Below are 17,949 nucleotides of genomic sequence, written 5' to 3'. Positions count from 1 at the left end.
AACGAACAAACTGAGCGGCTATTGGTCTGTGAATCAAGGTAAACAACTATGTGAAATTTAGCCTGGTAAGTGTATATATGCATGTAAAATGTGCCTTCCTCCTATACTGGTAACTCTAACCAGTAGGCAGCAGAAAACAAATCCAGAATTATCACACGATATTAACGTAATGACTATCATATAAAAATAAAAGTTGCAGTCAAGCACCCAAAACACACGAATGGAAGTTTGTTGTCTCACTCAAGAAGAATCCACAAAACAGATCATTTTTCAAGAATTTCTCACTTTTATTGAACAGTCAACTCACCTGTAGCTAAATCTGTAGTTGTCACTTCAACATTTTGCCCTATTATAAAACTAAGATGAAAATATTCTAACAAAAAGGCAGCCATGTGAAAGTTATAATACTTGATACGTCTAGAAAAAAAACCAATCATGGCGTAACAGAAGAGGCAGAGGCAGATTGGATTAGCAAGGAAACAGGTTTCCACATGTGCCTTATTCTGTCTGTCACACAAGGATAAAATATACAATTTCAAATAAGTCCGAGTCCTCTCAGAGGGGGAATTACAATAGAAACATGTAAAGACCACTCTCCAGTCTGTGTCCTCTTATAAAACCAAAGGTAAGTGTCCTGGAACAATCCAGCTGTACAGCTTTATAAGTATGAGTGAGACTAATCAGGGATTTTTTTTTCAAATCTTTTCTTTTTTTTAAAAACCAATTTTGACATAACTGGCTAAAATTAAACAAATAAATAAAATAAGAATTCCTTTCTAACTCTGGTACCATAATGTTTTGAGAGCTTTTGCCCATTAATTAACCCCACAGGCACATATCAGCCAATGATAAACTCGTGTTCTATTTTAACTTTTGTAAACAGATTTTAAATACCGTATTTTCTGCACAATAAGGCGCACTTAAAATCCTTTAATTTTCACAAAAATCCACAGTGATCTGGTGCACCTTATGTATGAATTCTGGTTGTGCTTACTAACCCTCGAACTGATTTTATGTGCTGCACAGCGCTCAAAAATCTGTCAAAAAATGTTTTAGTACGACTTTGCTAAGCTACGAAGCCGCACCGCTTGATGGATTGTTGGAACATTACAGCTACCGTAGTCAGGAGCCTCGCGGAGTAATCTGGGTCCTAAACTCCGTCCATTTCAGGTCTCAAAGTCAAATGATCACTGAGAGTTAAAAACTGTCTAAATTCTTTCATCTTTAATAAAATGATCAGCGTTGCTGCTTTACCAGGTGTAACAATTAAGTTTAACATCCAGGCAGTTAGCTTGCTAGTTTCCACCTAAACATGATATAGCATGATCTGACTGAGAGATTTCTGAAAATTAAACGTACAGCTCTGCTATCACTTCCAACATAAATGAAGACAGAAAACTAAACAGCAGTGACGTTTGTAGGGTTACTGACGTTGGGCTAGCTTGTTTAACGAATCAATGGTACGGAAGTGGAGGAAGCAAGAAGAATGAGTAAAGTTTGACTTATCTGACTGTTTTGTTTCGCTTAATGCGCCTTATAATCCGGTGCGCCGTATGGTCCGAAAAATACGGTAATTTAAGCCAAACAAATATCTTCTTAGAACATAAATGTTAATGGCTAACCATATCAGAAGAATTTGGCTGAAACTGGTAATAGTACATAGAACAACTGAGAAAACCCCCAAATACATGATACTAAAACACTCCCAAGTTTGTCATCATGGAGAAATCACTACCCAGTGGACAATTATGATGGAAGATTAAGAAAAGTAAGCAACAGGCCATAAATGGAAAACTTTTAATTGTCAGGACTTAAACGTGATATGTGCTCAGCAGATCAGTACCCTGATGAAAGAAGACGTGTCAGATCTCTGACGTCAAACTCAAGTTTGCAGCTGTGGCTGTTCTGGTCAGCGACTGAGGCCTCCATGAGAATATCTGACGTAGCCATTCTCGGGATACAGAGAAAGTTCCTCTGTACTGCTGAGCCCATTGTTAAGCTCTGGAAATAACAACAACAAACAGGATTCATACACACTGCAAAGTCACCTTCAGTCAGGCCACAGCATGAACAAACTCCAGGCCTCAAAGGCCGCTGTCCTGCAGGTTTTAGATCTCACCCTGGGTCAACACACCTGAATCAAATGAGTAGTTCATTACCAGGCCTCTGGAGAACTTCAAGACTTGTTGAGGAGGTCATTTAGCCATTTAAATCAGCTGTGTTGGATCAAAGACACATCTAAAACCTGCAGGACACCGGCTCTTGAGGCCTGGAGTTCCTCACCCTCTAGAATTAAGTTTAGGTCATCACATATCCAAAGACTTTTGGTCAATATGGGCCAAATTAATACCAACAACAGTATCCACAAACAAAAAGTGTTTTTTTTTTAATCCACCAGGTTCAAAGGCTACGATACAAAAACTCTGAAGTTCATTCTTGGGCTTCTATGAAAATTAAACGAACAGCTTACAAAAACATAGCCCACTTAAACCCAGACAAACAGAGTTACAGCTCATTCTTTTGCTGCTGCTCTTGCCTTGCTATTGAAGGTGTGTTTTCGCATTATAAACAAATCTCTACAGGCTATAATAAAAACAGTGTGTGCCTCCCACAGGAGCTGACTCGATAAGTTGTGATGATGTGCGACTGCTATCTAAGCTTCACCTGAGAATATGAGCTTCTCCTTCATGATGTTGACGTCACGACTGGACCTTCGTGCTACAGCGCTCAGCATGATGTGTTCTGGGTTATAGTTTTGCATCCCGCTCATCCTCCACCTGTTACAGCACACACACAGATAGATTCTTACATCGCATGAAAGGCAGCAACTGCAGCTGTTATCAAGACCAGAGATGGGCAGTAACGCGTTACTGTAATCCGATTACTTTTTTCAAGTAACGAGTAAAGTACGGGATTACTATTGTAGAAACGGTAATTAGATTACCGAAAGAGTGAGTGTAAACACAAAAAAAATATTTTATTTTATGTGCTGGAATGTGCAGAAAATAAGTTAAAAGGTTAAAACTAATAAAACAAGTTTTAAAAAGAGACTTTTCCATTTGATTACATTTTCTATGATGGATTACGCAGAAAAAGTAGAATTGGGCTGAAAGATCTATCGCTTTATTACCTATTCAGGTTGTAAATCGTGTTAGTAACTAAGTAATTAATTACTTTTGAAAATAAGTAATCAGTAAAGTAACGGGATTACTTTTTTCAAGTAACTTGACCAACACTGATCAAGACATCCTTTAATTCAGTAATATTTTTACACATAATATATACACTTAGAATAATTACTGAAGCCCTGCTGAATTTGTAAGTTCGCTCAGTTACAAAGAAATGCACTTGTGTTGGTCTGTGCTCGATCATCCAGGTAAAGAAATCCCACTCTCATCCGAATGTCTTCTTCAGTCAGTCACTCGCACGAGTGATAAGCGTTTCTCTCACTGAAAGCTCCACATCCAGATGAACAGAATCAACTTTTAAAGAAATGAACAGTTTCTAATTTTTATGGCAGTTTTTTTTTAATTGAGAGAGACAGAATATCAAACAACAATCAAGAAAAAAAAAACACATAAAAGTCATAAATTGACCTGCATGTCACTTAAGTATTTTATCCCCAAGCAAAACAACACTTAGTATTTGGCTGAGAAACCCTTGTTGGCAAGCAAAAGCAGTAAGTTTGTTGTAGTTGGAGACTGAAGCCACCCCATGACCGTAATGCGCTTCTTCTTTAGTCACTTGCCTTGGACTTGTTTTTGATGCTGGAAAGACTCATCATCATGACCCATCTTAGTGTTGTGGCTGAGGGAAGGACGTGTGCACACATGTGCACACAGCCAGTCAGTGCGAGCCAAAGCTCCAGATGCGTTGTAGGATGTTTCACTCAGTGATATGTAAATCCATTTATAACTTTCTGTTTTTGATTGCTATTCTCTCTCTCTCCGTTAAAATGAAACTACTACAAAATTAAAGACTGTATTTCTTTGCAAGTGAGCAAATGTACAAATCTAGCAGGGGATCAAATAATTACTTCCCCCAGTGTAAAAGGCAAGGCAGTGCAGTGAAAGATAGGAAGGGGACCAGCTTTGGGGTGTTGGGCGCAAAAAGCACAAGGAGGACAGACAAGGAGGCAGAAACAAAGGCCAAGGCAGACATAGCAGTTACCTGATCATATGATAGCTGACAGATGCCAGAAGGCAGCAGAGGAAGGTTGCATGCAGATCAGGTAGAGCACAGGACAAAGAAAGAATGTCAGAGGAGAAAGAGAGGACAGTAAGACAGGGAGAGGTTGTAGAAAGGAGAAGAAACATGGAAATACCCAGAGGACAAGGAGAAAAAAGAAAGAAAAGAAAGAGTAGAATGAACAGTCAGTGTCGAAGCAGCAGACCAGACAAAGCCACGACTCAACCCGGCTGATGTTAACACGGTGAATGCATTCACAACACCGACAAACATTTAGACACACCGAATCGTTCAGAGGTTTGAATTTTACATTTCAAAACTGCAAAGTAAATGAAGTGATTATTATGAACAACTATACTCCCACACACAACACTGATCTAATGATGTCACATATCCAGTTTACCCAAATGTATGTTTTCTCAGGGCCCTCTACTAATGCCTCTTTAGTTTCATTTCAAACTCTGCACTGCAAATAAAATTGTATTAATCTCCATTTTGGGGGCAGAAAAACCAAAAAAAGCTGTATAATTTTTAACAACCATGAGTCATTTTAGATAGTGACCTTAAAATAAAATAATACTATTATTAAAATAATTCAGTACAGCGGTCCCTCATTTATCGCAGGAGTTACATCCTAAAAATAACCTGCTATAGGTGAAATCCGCGAAGTAGTCAACTTTATTTTTTACAATTATTATAGATGCTTTAAGGCTGGAAAACCTCTCACTACACACTTTATACACTTTTCTCTTTTGTTTAAACTCTCAAAGTTCAAACCTTGTAGAAACATAAGTCCAGTATTATAGAATGAAACCAAAGGCAGGAGCCTCTGACGGTGCAAAACGTTTCATCGGCGTCGTTGTGTTTGATGGGAGAAAACGTACAACATACAGTACAGCACAGAGTCACACTGCTAGCGATTGCAGATGTATGTAAATTTGACAAGCTGACATTCTGTACTGTACAGGAGACACGGCACGAGATTGATTGACAATGGTCTACAGCCAATCAGGACGCAGAACACAATGCGCTGTAAGAAAAAAAAAAAAAACATGGAAAATTGCACAAAAAAAATATCCGTGAAACAGCAAGGCCACGAAAGGTGAACCGCGTTATAGCGAGGGACCGCTGTATTGGGAATTCTGTACTCCTTTCCCACCCAGTTGTTTCAATCATTCATTTATAGGACTGACAGAATAGCAGTAATATTTCTTGTCCCGTAAATCATCTGCTGTCATCACCCAGACATCTATGTCTTTGTAAAGAACCATTCTTAGGCTGGTATCTCATGTATTATGGAGCATGCATGAGTCACTTGGATGGTATTCATTAAATTATTATTGCGTTATACTGTGTTTAAAGTCCCTGTTCATTACATGTATGTGTTGTACTTACTTCTGAAAAAAGAAAACCCCTATGACTATGGCGACGGACACTAGATCTGAAGTCATCCAGATGAAGTTGTAAGCGCTCTGGCTCTGCAAGACAGGAGAAGAAGAGTAGTTTCTGCTCATTGCCATCAGAGGTCCCCATAAACACTGATGTCTTCTAGAGCAGTGAGTAAGGCTGCAGTTTTCTTCAGATCTGTGCCCTTGTCTTAGATTTTCTCAGACTTTTTTGCCAGGGTCCTTTTGTTCTATAATGTCACAGTGCACCTAAAGCCCGCTGCTGGGCTCATATTTCTCTGCGCCTTAGCCCTCAAGTCTTGCTGGGCCATCGTCAGTCTCTGTCCGCTCTCCTGCTGTCCTTTCATCTCGATGTGTGACCTTGTTTGCTTGTGCACTGTGTGTGTGTGTGTTGCATCTATTGAAAGAACGGAGAGCTGTTTACCATGAGCCAGATGGGATAAGGCACCTTTCGGAGGACATGGGGGGCATCAGAAGACACAGAAGGCACCCCACTACACCACAGAATAGAGTAGAGCCAGGGCTCATTCACCGGGTAGACAGTCACACTCACATTATTGGCCAGGTACTCCCTGGGGGAAAGAAAAATACAAGTCAGCACTGAAAAGAGAGAAAGAGAGGTCCACTTCATTTCACCTCTTTACTCCCTTGTCAACATTCACCTCTTATCATTCTGCAGCCACTGGAAAATATTGTGTGCATCGTGAAGCTGACTTTGTTTCATCTAAAGCTGCAACAGAGGTCCCAGAGGAGGGTAGAGCTTGTGTTCAAGGACCATAACAGTGTAATTCTGCAATTAGAAGTGTGCTGGGCTTACTTGGGTATTGTAGCTCATTGACCAGACTGTCCTGTTTTTATAAAACAAGTTTTTGCTAATTCAAAGAAAACTGTCTTTTTTTTCTTAGGTGCTGTGTAGAATCCATCCTCCAAGTTTAACATTGTAGAGCAAAGGTAGTTGGCAGTTTAACTCTCCTGTTTAATGTGTAGAAGACACAGCACCCAGTAGACTGCAACACTGCTACAGCTGTCAATGAACGGGGCACTAACTCTACCACTTTTTAATGATGACATGAGAGTCTCTGAGGACTGACTCACCTTTGGAGCCAGCTTAACGTTAACCACTAGAGGAAGTTCAGATTTTAGCACTTTTAGGTCATTCTTGGTGTAATTCTTCAGCCCTGGAGCCCTGAGCTTGGTACTGATAAATGTCACTTGAAGCAGCTAACCTGGAGCAGAAATAGTGAGCTTTTTAAATCCAAAACCAGTCAGAAGATATTCCCTTTAGTGTTAACTATATTTAACTGTTTCAGGGATTAGTTCCCCTTTTAAATACACTTTATCAAGCTACAGAACAAGTTAAGCAAACAATTAGGTTTGTAAATTGTTGTTGTTTTTTTTATTTTGCTTAAAATAACACAAAACGCCTCCTGTGACATTTCTTTAGAGTTCTTCTGAGCCTTTTTTCCTTTGCTTAGTAGCAGCTGCTTGCTCTTACTGTAGCTCTTTGTGGCTAGCCTTGCTGTAGTGGAGGGTCAGACTTGTAATTCCTCTCTGCCTTATCGCTTCCACTGACAGCTTCTCACTTGTGGTCTGGTGAAGCCCTCGCACCCTCCCCCTGTCTGTGTCGGGGGTCCACGTCACCTGGGACAAACACATATCACATGGAAAGACTCAGATCAGATAAAATGTAGTTTTAATTGCTTTGCGAGAAGGTGCTTATTATAATATCATAAGCTGTCATACACTGGTATACAGTATTTAAGGAAAACAATTAAAATATTTGTCACACTTGCTAAGGACGAAAGATTTGTCACAACAATTCACAGAATCAATTCCTCATTGGAATATTTATAATATTTAATATTTAGTGTGTTTAAAGGGGGAACACTACTACAGGCAACAGCTAAATTCATTTAAGGATTATTGTGGAGGGACCTACAGTCCTCACCCTCTTCAGGGGAATCCCCGCTTTCTGCACAGCCCGCAGCGTGTCCATGAACCAGCTGCGGTAGCGTGGGTGCTCTGGTGGAGGTTTGTGAATGTTGAGCAGTGCGGAGCTGTTGGCCTTGGCTGCCAGACGAAGCATTTCCACCAGACTGCAAACCGTCTGGTTGCCTATTCTGCTCCGCTCCTTCGCTGTCAGTGATGCTGCTGTCCAGTAGGGGTCACTCTACAAGCAGAGGAAAGAAACAAGAGCGAGGTAGACACTGAGGTGGAGCATATTTGTTTATCTTTCCACATTATATGCAGCTTATTGTAGCAGTTTGAAATCGGCATTAAATTATGTTTGATAAAATGTTCTAGAAAATTTTTAAAGCGTCTGCAGATTTTAGATCTCAATCCCTTAAATTCTAAAAGGAAAATGAGACACACAGTTTTGCTATTTGAGGGCAAAATTTATTTTAGAGCTGATGGACTTGAGGTGGCTTTAGATGAAGTGGATTTTAGTACCTCCAAAAACCACTGGCCTGCATTGAGAGAGCGTATCTCTGTCCAGTTGAAAAAGGAGGCATCTTCATACTGTCTGGCTGGAAACACCTTAGTGACATCTGTGGTCCGCCTCAGAGTGTGGTCTCGCATGAGGAAGGGAACCCCATCGACACTGGAAGAAGTAAAGCACTTTAAAATTTATAGGAAAACTAAACATAACATAGTTTAAATGAAAAAGCAGCAGCGAAATGTGTTAATAATCACCAAACACTGAAGGGCAACAGATCTGAATCACACATTTCTCTCGTAATTTCCCATTAACTGTAATTATTTCTACCACACAACGACACGCTTCAGCTACATGCATTAAATGCAAACAAAAGGGAATGTGTGATTTATAACCTTATGGTGACATCAGCCTCCAAGGAGCTGGCACCATGCTGCAGGGCTCTGTTAAAGGACACCACGGTGTTCTCTGGAGCCAGCTAGAGCAAAGAGATCACAGAAAGACTACTGTCAGTCACTTGATGTCAGTCACTGTCAGTCACAAAACACACACCAAGAGGAAATAATAGAATTATAAGAACATTATGTTCGACTTGTGCAAAAGGCTTCCTTCCCTTCAAATTAAAAAAAACAAAAAAAAACAAAACAAATTTCCCACGTGTGGGACTAATAAAGGTTATCTTATCTTATCTTAAATCTAGTCATCAAACATTCTTTATGAGCCAAGCAGCTCATTATTTTCACAATCCTATGTTTAAATGTTAATATCACAACTTTCTCACATTCTTCTCATATGTAGAGATAATACTTTTTCTTCACAGGATAAAAACCACAAAGTGCTTCACAATAATATAAAACATAAACATAAAACAGCACAAATCTAATTAAAAGCTAGTCTAAATAAATAAGTCTTAAGATGATGCTTAAAAGAATAAATACAATCCAGGCAACGTAAAGATGGAGGGAGAGAATTCCACAACCTGGGGGCCACTGCTCTAAAAGATCTGTTACCTCTGGTTTTAAAACATGTTCGGGGGACGACCAACAGCCTTTGATTAGATGATCTTAGGCTGCGAGAGGGAGCGTGAGGTTCTAAAACATCAGAAATATAGACAGGAGCGTCACGATTCAAAGCTTTAAAGGTCTGTGTTAAGTGAAAATGAATTCTAAAATGTACTGGAAGCCAGTGTAATGAGCGTAACACTGGTGTAATGTGCTCTCTTTTTCGTGTCTTTATTAAAAGCCTTGCAGGAGCATTCTGGACTGACTGGCAAAGAAAAAGACTGTTACAATAATCTAAACGAGAAGAAATAAAAGCATGAATAATAATTTCTAACTCAGATTTAGACAAAAAAGTTTCCAGTTTGGAGATATTTCTAAGCTGAAAAAGGCAGTTCCTAATTAACTGTTGAGAGTATTGCTCTAGAGACATGGCAGAATCAAAAACAACACCGAGATACCTGAGGCTCATGTGAACAGATGATCCAAGAGAACCAAGATGCTGTTTGATTATAGATATCTGGCTGTCAGGGGCAATAATTAATGTTTCTGACTTCTCAGAGTTCAACTGCAAGTAGTTGTCTCCAAGCCACTGTTTAATGGAAGCTAAACATTTTATTCAAGAAGACAGTTTATGGACTTCCATCGGCTTAAAAGAGCAGTAAAGCTGAATATCAACAGCATAGAAGTGATAAGACACATTAGGGCAGGGGTGGGCAACTCCAGGCCTCGAGGGCTGGTGTCCCTGCAGGTTTTAGATGTGTCCTTGAACCAACACAGCTGATTTAAATGGCTAAATTAGCTCCTGCAGTTCTCCAGAGGCCTGGTAACGAACTAATCATGTGATTCAGGTGTGTTGACCCAAGGTGAGATCTAAAACCTGCAGGACACCGGCCCTCGGGGCCTGGAGTTGCCCACCCCTGCATTAGGGAATTGCCTAATGGTAAGTCCTAGGGGTAACATGTACAGGAGAAAAAGGTCCCAGAACTGAACTGCTGGGTCTGCGCTTCCACAGGCTCCGCTAGTTTAGAGACTTATTCTCGTGAAGGACAAAAACAAGACAGAACATCTTCAACCGGTCTTTTACTTGCTAGCGATGGAAGACTGGTTGGAACCAGGCTCTTGGGGCTCAACGCTCCTCACCTGTCTTTAAACCAGCTTCTTCAAAGAGCAGCCCTCCTCGTAGCCTTTTATTCCCATGACAGTTACAGTTTGCACAACACAAGCACCTCCCCTCATAAAACCCCCCTATGGTTCTAAAAGATAAGGCAGTATGTGTGTGTATGTGTAAGCACCTGTATGCATGTGCAAGAACGTGTGTGTGTATGTGAGAATGTGTGTGTCATAGGTGTGACCTCCTGCTCACCAAAAGGATCATAACAACAGGAAGCTTACAACACAAGAAACAGATCTTTCATATAGGATGTGCCTAAAATGAAGCCTCTTCAGCCTCCCCCAGCTCCAGAGTAGCTGGAGAGGTGGTCAGAGACAAAGGAATGTCTTTGATCCTGCTGCTCGCACTAAGACTTTACAAATTTAAGAAACACAATGACAACATTCAACAAATTGACTCCAACATGAACCCTGTGGGACCCCCCTCAGGTCCTTAGAGTGCGACATAAACTCATTTGCAAAAACACTAAAAGATTTAAGTATGAAATACAAATAACATAACAAATTATAGCGCTCCATGAGCACAAACCGAATCATAGTTTAATAATAGTTCTAAGGCTTTTTGTAAATTTTTGACCAATAAATCATCAAGTAGACATTGAAGACCTTGGAGGATCTAAGCCAAGTTTGAATGGATTGTTACCATGACCCAACTCAAAGTTTTACCAGTATTCATTCAAAGCTTTTCAAGCTATCATGTTTACAGACAGAATGACACGCACACACACAAACGTGATGGAGATAATAACACTGAGATGTACAGTACAGTATGTGGTGTAGTTGAGCTAAACCTGAATCACACACTAATGTTTTTACTGTATTTTGTTTCTATATAAATGATGACAGGCTCAGACATACACCTTGCAAAACTGATACATTATTTAGTCTGTAAACAGTCCTGTGAATTATGAATTGTTAAGGCTGTTTCAAACAGATGTGTGCAAATGGTATGTCAGCAACATTGCCTTGGTTTTACTATGACACCTACACAACACATCATAGTTTAGTTCCATAAATTACATTACAATTGGAGTAAGGGACAGGCAGAAGAAATATAAGAGTTCTTCATTATCATATCAACGCATGCTGTTCGTTACATACGAGGGTTATGTGCAGCAGCACGATCAATGTGAGCGTCCACTTACAGAGAGAGAGATGCATTTTATATTAGTCTGTGTTGATTTATCTAAAACCTACGTGCAGTTTTGGTACACTGCACTGAGGTGAAAGCAAGGCATATCTGTGAATATCACTGTTTGTAGAGCGCGTGTGCCTCGAGAAGGAAAGCAAACACAGCTCTGAACGTCTCTGTGCATCTCTTATCTACCTGCCCAGCTGTGAAATGACAGTATGTTGCTGACGCACTCTCACACTGAGCCTGACACTATCACTTGTGTTCTGTAGCTATACACCGCATTTGTTGTACAGAGTGTACAGAAAAATTCTTGCATCTTCTTCTTTCTGTTTTTTCCTTTCTTTGTTATTACCCAAACAGCTTTGTGGAACCCAGCAAAAACCGAACACTTGGTACTCCTGGCAGCCACGCCTCTCCACAAAGAGCCGATTTGAACAATTAAGTGGATCAGGTAGTAAAGTCTGGCAAAGCCCCAACTTACCATAGGAGCTCCTCTTCGGCCAATGACGCTTGGTCGCGGTTTGAGGCTATGACGGTCCATGATGCAGGGGCAGGTGAATGTGAGCGGTGCCAAACAGAGAGCAAGGAGGACTACAATGTAGATAAACAACACCATCACCTGGATATCTAAGAGAGTGCAAAAAGGGTTGTTAGTGTCATAATGCAACTTTAGCTCATTCCATCTACTCCTAATAACAAACAGTAGTTAGCTTTGTGTGCTTTGATGGGTGGTAAGAGTGCAGGCAGCTGCTTGAATAAGGAAAAACAATCCACTAAAGCAGGGTAAATTAGACAATGACATACGTGTACAGACAAATAATACTGAATGCAACTTTACGTTTCAAATAGGAACATCAAAAGCAATCCCCAACATGATATTTACTTGAAACACAAGGCAGCACTTACTGGATTTCTCTCTGCGGACAACATATCCAGCTACCAGCCAGCTGATAGCTGTCACTGTTACCAGGGCGCCAAGATGCAGGAAAGGTGCTGTGTACTGATAACAAAGCGTAAATGTGAAATGCTGGCCTTAAAAGATGGTTAGTCATTACACAGCATCAGAGCAAAGCTTTGCCACATTGTTATGATAAATACACACACAGTATAATGATTGAACAGGAGAATATATCAAATGTTACGTTCCATAGAACAAATAACTTTGCATTGTAAGGTGAAGGCCCTACAATAACAGAGAGAAAACACCAACAATCAAATGAACACTTACGAGCAAACACTTGGCAACAGTGGGAAGGAAAAACTCCCTTTTAACAGGAAAGAAACCTCCGACAGAACCAGGCTCAGGGGGACTAACTAAATAACAAATAGTAGGGGAGGAGTTGATATGGATTCTAAACACTTGGACAGGACATCTGTAACACACTTGACATCATATCAATGCCTCAAAGTCACCGATCAGAGAACAATTGAGAAGATGTTTATGAAACCTACATGTTTATATTTTTGTAATGAAAGTTATCTGATCCAGAAAACTGCATAGAATTAATTGAGCATATTTGCATATTTGGCCATATTTGACCCACCTCACCCTAACACCACTTGCCTGTAGACCTGGCAGAGCTTGAAACATGAATCCAGTGCAGAGATTTTTTATTTGGAAATTCTTTTTTTGCAATAATGTTTTTGAAAATGCAGACCTCACCATCCCAGTATAAATTCCAAATAATATATGCTGAAGCAGTTCAACTCAGTTTATTGTTTATTTACAATTGAATTATTTTCATGGAGCATTAAATATATAATTTTAGCCAATTGGATCGGAAAAGTAGAGAATATAATCAACTTTTAGTACAGTGTTGTTAACTGTAGACGAACCTGCAGTGACGCAAGCAGAATGTCCCACTCGTCTCCCCATAAGTCATCGACAAAAATGACACCAGAGATAGTGGTGAGCAGTGTAGCCAGCACCCCCATCTGTGGAGAACAGACACCTCGATGAACCTGACTTTGCTTTGAAAGCATCAGAGGAGCAAATCAATGGCAGGATTGTTTTTTCACACCGTACCTTGTGAACCCAATAGAGATTCAGCTGCTGGCCCAAAGATATGTGGAAAAGTGCTAAGATCTGCAAAAAGAGTAAGATTCGTTAAGTTGTATGTCTTAACTGATCAATGAACAAGTCTGCTAACATTTGCGAGTTTTACCAATAAGAATGTGACGTAGCTGAATCCCACGGTGGTGGAAGCGAGGATGGGCATTGTCTCATCTCTCCATTCTCCAGAACGGTTGTACACCAGCCTGGAATGAACAGAACGAATGTTGGTGGTATGACTAATTCAGTTTTGTCAAATAGAGTAATTTGCCTTAATTGCACATGACATCGTGACACTCATGATGCTCCCTGTCCAGGATGTGTACATCCTCATCCTTGAAAGTGTCCACGTGGACACTCCTCATCACTGAAAGACTGTGGGATTTACTTACCTGCATGCATCAACCTATTTGTCCGTGGTATTTATTTAAAATACACATGCTGAAGGGGCTTGCTGCCACCCCACTGTGGTAAGGTCACCACTCTGCTGTCCTTGATCAACCATTACCAAACATGCAAGTCTTAAACAGCTTTTCAGCGAAAGTAATATAATGAAAAATACGACTCACCAATTGAAGTCATTAAAATCATTTCGAGCCATCAACCAGAAGTAACCCCAAAAGAGAAGCAGAAGAAAGGAGCTGCACAGGATGACGAACCACGTACACTCCCACTGGAAGAGGACACAAACAGCTGATTGTGGATATGTGGACATAATTTCTCTTCAATTTGTTCTTTTATTCATTGTTTCTGGGAAACATTTGTAACATTGGTTTTGAAAAGTGCTACACAAATAAATCTGAAGAGTTAAAATTGACAGATGTTTTTCTTTCTAACTATCAAAGTCTTCCTTAGACGAAATCATGTTCATCCAGTCGCCATATATGCAACTCCAAAAGATACTTCTTTTTTATTATTATTAATTTTCAATCTTTTGCATTTTTTGCACACCTTTTTGTGAACCTGAATAGATCTTAAACTAACTAATGGCCCATTTGGAAACTGCAGTGGTTAAAGACATAAGTAGACCCAAATATTTCAGGGTTTCCACAGTAGTAGGAAAAACCCCCCTTTAACAGGAAGAACATCTGGCAGAACCAAGCTCAGCATGGGGCAGCCATCTGCTGTGACCGATTGAGGGTGAGGGGAGGGAGACAGGACAAAGACACACCGTGGACGAGAGCCAGAGATTAAATGCAAATGGTTTATGAGCACATAAAGAGTAAAAAGAGGTGAATGAAGAAGACACACTCATCATGGGAAGCCCCCAGCAGACAAGGCATATTGCAGTGTAACTAAGTGAGGGTTCAGGGTCACCTGATCCAGCACTAACTGTAAGCTTTATCAGAAAGGAACGTTTTAAGCCTAATCTTAATCTACATGCTTGCTGGGGCATGTGGGGCAAAAACAGAGAGGAGAGCCTGAGCAGCCAGTCAAGGACTCTTCCCTTCACTAGTTAACAGGCTAAGGAGCTAATTCCATATAAGGGGAGGTGTAGAGTATGATAGGCCAGTCAACAGATCCTATTGAGCACTGATCAGCTTTGCATCACACCGTGCCTGGACTCACCATTTCCAGTGGCTTATGTAAGAGGTTCAGAGATTATTACATGGGTGTGCAGGTAAAGACCAAATGGCCGCACTAATGAATGTGTTGAGCCATCAGTGAAAAGCCTGTGAAAGGTTTTAGCCAGGGGAAGAGAGGCCATCCATCAGTGAAAATCTTCTTGGTCACAAAAACATGACAGCAAGGCGGAAATATCACAACAGCCAGAGGATCTTTTTAGTTTGTGTAGCAGCTACCGGGATCTTAAAGTAGTGAGCATATAATAAAGAACTATGTGACACTGAGCCAACGTCACATTTACCTCGTGCTCCCGTGGAAACGCAGTCCAAGCTATGAGTCATTGTTATGGAGTCAAAATGATCTCTTTACAAAAATACAGCATCCAAAGCAATATCCAGTCCTCACCTCTATAAAAAACAACCATATATTTGCTGGACAAGGGTTCTAGTTCCTTAATCTACCACCCGCTGTTGGTAGGATTAAGGGGTCACTCATGGGGTCAGAAAAGGGTTGTGACCAGCAGCTGAAGTAATCTCCGGCTGAGAAAAGTCCTTGGTAATGAAAATGGTAATAGAGACAAGCGTGGCAAAATTGCCCTAGGTAAGGGCCTAAGCCAAGTGTACCATCAGTGTACAACAGACAACATATAACAGTATTTTATGTAAAGTTAATGGACAAAGTAATGAAGATGATGGAATTTGTTTTATTTATATGTAAACAAAACTGAACTGAACTGAATAAATAAAATAGAGAGACCTTCTTTGTTATATAGCTTCTATTAAACATATTTCTTTTCATCCACTCTTCCAAAGCCTGGTTGTTGTTTTCACTTTGTAACCTTTAACAAGTCATTCTCATTGTGCAGTTTCAATTTACTTTGAAGTCTAGCTGTCCAGCACATGGTGCTTTCTCCTGAGTGATATATGGCTTTCAAAGATCCCTCCAAGTCTCCATTTAGCACTGCTGGTACCCATCCACTGACAGTGCTTATAGGTCCTGATCTTCTTACTCCACTTGACTTCACAACACCACAAACCTCTGTTTTTAAGGTAATTCATATTGGGAAACCTAAATGTACAACAACATACAAACTAGGTGGAGTGAGAGCTATCGCTTATCGATTGAATGGAATCAAAGTATTGATCTGAGTGGGTCAGATCAGCTCCAAACGAAAGGGTTAAGGAAGGAAATCGAGAAGCAGTTCTTGTGGAAGTGGCAGTGCGGTCATGGGAGTGTTACCTAAACGTTGCAACGCAGCCAGTTAAAGAATGTTAGCTACCGCTCACCGCTCGTCTGCAGGCTTTATTTAAATGGAAAACTTCCACACAAAAAAAAGCTTTTTGCTAAAAAAAAAGATTTAGAGCAGAAGTTTTTTTGCACTGAATTTTAAAATGAAAACATATTGCATTTATTTACAATTAAAGACACAGAGCAGAAAGTGTGTTACTGTTTTACATCCACAGACACACAAGAAAAGAAGCAGGCAACATGAGGTCAAGTTATGGCAATTTTATTTTTGTATTTCAGTACATGTAGATTAGAGTTTTTAAAAAACAAACAAATGTCACAAGAAGAAGGATGGGTAGAAAGAAAAGTGGAGAGAGGAGGAAGAAACTATTGATCTCCTCAAACTTGATGCTGCTGGGTCAGTTCTTTCTCAGCAGTCTGCTCCAGAATCCCCTCCTGTCCTCGGCTTTCTTTTCTTTTTCTTTTGCCTTCAGTTCATTTAAGGTTTTGTTGAGCTGCTCCTCGGCATCTTTAAATTTTTCTTTCAGCTGCTGTTTGGCCAGTTTCCCTTTGTGTTTGAGGAGCTCTTTAGCTTCCTTTTTGTGCTTTCGCATTTCTTTCAGTGCGTCTCTGCAGTCTTTCTTGGTCACCGTCATTTCTTTCTTGAATACCTTCACCTCAATTTTCTCTTCTGCAAGTTCTTCTTGCACTTTCATCAGTTCCTTCTTCATGTTTTCATTGTGACTCTTTGTATCTTCCATTTCTTTCTTTGCTTCCTGTATTTTAATTTTCTCTTCCTCCAACACTTTTTGAGCTTCCAACAATTCCTTCTTCAAATTTTCAATCTCATTTTCTGCCTCATCTTTACGTTTTTTCTCCTCTTCAAGTTGTTGCTTCACATGCAGTAATTCCTTCCTTAGTGTTTCAGCTTCAGCCGTTACATTTACAGCTTCTTGTGTTGCCAACTGCATTTTCTTTTTTCCCTCTTCAAAAGCTTCCTGCACCTCCTGTAATTCCTGCATCACATTTCCTGCCTCCTTCTTTGCAGTTTGATATTTATTTTTGGCTTCTTGTGCTGTGCTTTTCTCTTCCTCCAATGCTTTTTGAGCTTCCAACAGTTCTTTCTTCATCTTTTCATTCTCATTTTCTGCCTGTTGTTTTCCCATTTTCTCTCCTTTAAGTTTGAGACCCACATGCAGTAATTCCTGCAATACTACATCAGTTTCAAACTTTGAATCTTTAGCTTCTCCTCTTGATTTTTCTGCCTCTTCTTTTAATTTGACATTTTCAGCCTGTATCATTTGAAGTTCTTCTTGCAGGTTAATCAGCTGTACTGAATTGTGAGGTGAAGCACTCGCCGATCCTCTTCTTGTTCTCCCTCGATTCATTTTGGCCTTTTAAACAAAGGAGCCAACGTTTTGTAGAGGAGTGAAGTGAAGTTTTCGATGTTTTCTTCGTCAACTGTCGTTTGTCCTGCACAGAGATGCTGCTGTAGATGTGTCTCTAGCTGTGTCTGGATACAATGAAACATGCTGGAACTAAGTGCTTGTGTTGCACAGTTCTACTAAACATTCCATTTCATGCATGCTCCGCCCACATGGTCAGGAATGTCAGGTGCTGCATCACCAAATGCTGCTCCCGTTGCCTAGCAATAACAGCTGTTTACTTTTGGGGTCTGGTTCATTATTTAATAAAGAAAACATGTCCAAGTATTGGGTGCTGAGGCTCAGCGCATATTCTAGCCTGCCGTGTGGGTGGGCAGCTAG

General features: G+C 40.3%; 2 protein-coding genes across 2 annotated transcripts in view; both read right to left on the bottom strand.

Moving 5' to 3' along the window:
* Positions 1–628: 628 nt before the first annotated feature.
* The window catches only part of gdpd5a (glycerophosphodiester phosphodiesterase domain containing 5a), a 33,430-nt gene continuing 16,109 nt past the window's right edge, over positions 629–17,949 (bottom strand). Inside the window, exons 3-16 of the mRNA XM_085469498.1 lie at positions 13,960–14,063; positions 13,503–13,596; positions 13,364–13,423; positions 13,174–13,272; positions 12,244–12,337; positions 11,819–11,964; positions 8,427–8,509; positions 8,046–8,196; positions 7,543–7,764; positions 7,090–7,235; positions 6,019–6,166; positions 5,584–5,666; positions 2,665–2,777; positions 629–2,001 (exon numbers count right to left, since the gene is read on the bottom strand). Coding sequence (XP_085325624.1) covers positions 1,910–2,001; positions 2,665–2,777; positions 5,584–5,666; positions 6,019–6,166; positions 7,090–7,235; positions 7,543–7,764; positions 8,046–8,196; positions 8,427–8,509; positions 11,819–11,964; positions 12,244–12,337; positions 13,174–13,272; positions 13,364–13,423; positions 13,503–13,596; positions 13,960–14,063 — 1,635 coding nt within the window. The 3' untranslated portion in view covers positions 629–1,909. The remainder of the gene's footprint in view (positions 2,002–2,664; positions 2,778–5,583; positions 5,667–6,018; positions 6,167–7,089; positions 7,236–7,542; positions 7,765–8,045; positions 8,197–8,426; positions 8,510–11,818; positions 11,965–12,243; positions 12,338–13,173; positions 13,273–13,363; positions 13,424–13,502; positions 13,597–13,959; positions 14,064–17,949) is intronic.
* On the bottom strand, positions 16,451–17,753 carry LOC146699673 (uncharacterized). Its single transcript, XM_085469505.1, has one exon. The coding sequence runs from the start codon at positions 17,569–17,571 to the stop codon at positions 16,603–16,605; it is 969 nt and encodes a 322-aa protein (XP_085325631.1). The 5' UTR covers positions 17,572–17,753; the 3' UTR covers positions 16,451–16,602.

This window comes from Copadichromis virginalis, linkage group LG10, assembly GCF_057382275.1.
Source record: "Copadichromis virginalis isolate Kocher_CV1m ecotype Utaka linkage group LG10, C_Virginalis_male_GT1.1, whole genome shotgun sequence".
NCBI lineage: Eukaryota > Metazoa > Chordata > Actinopteri > Cichliformes > Cichlidae > Copadichromis > Copadichromis virginalis.
The sequence above is the reverse complement of the archived record's forward strand: the minus strand, read 5'-3'. Positions and strand labels throughout refer to the sequence as shown.

Excerpts from the sequence above, each read along its gene's own strand:
- LOC146699673 (XM_085469505.1), bottom strand. The coding sequence starts at position 17,571 with ATGAATCGAGGGAGAACAAGAAGAGGATCGGCGAGTGCTTCACCTCAC.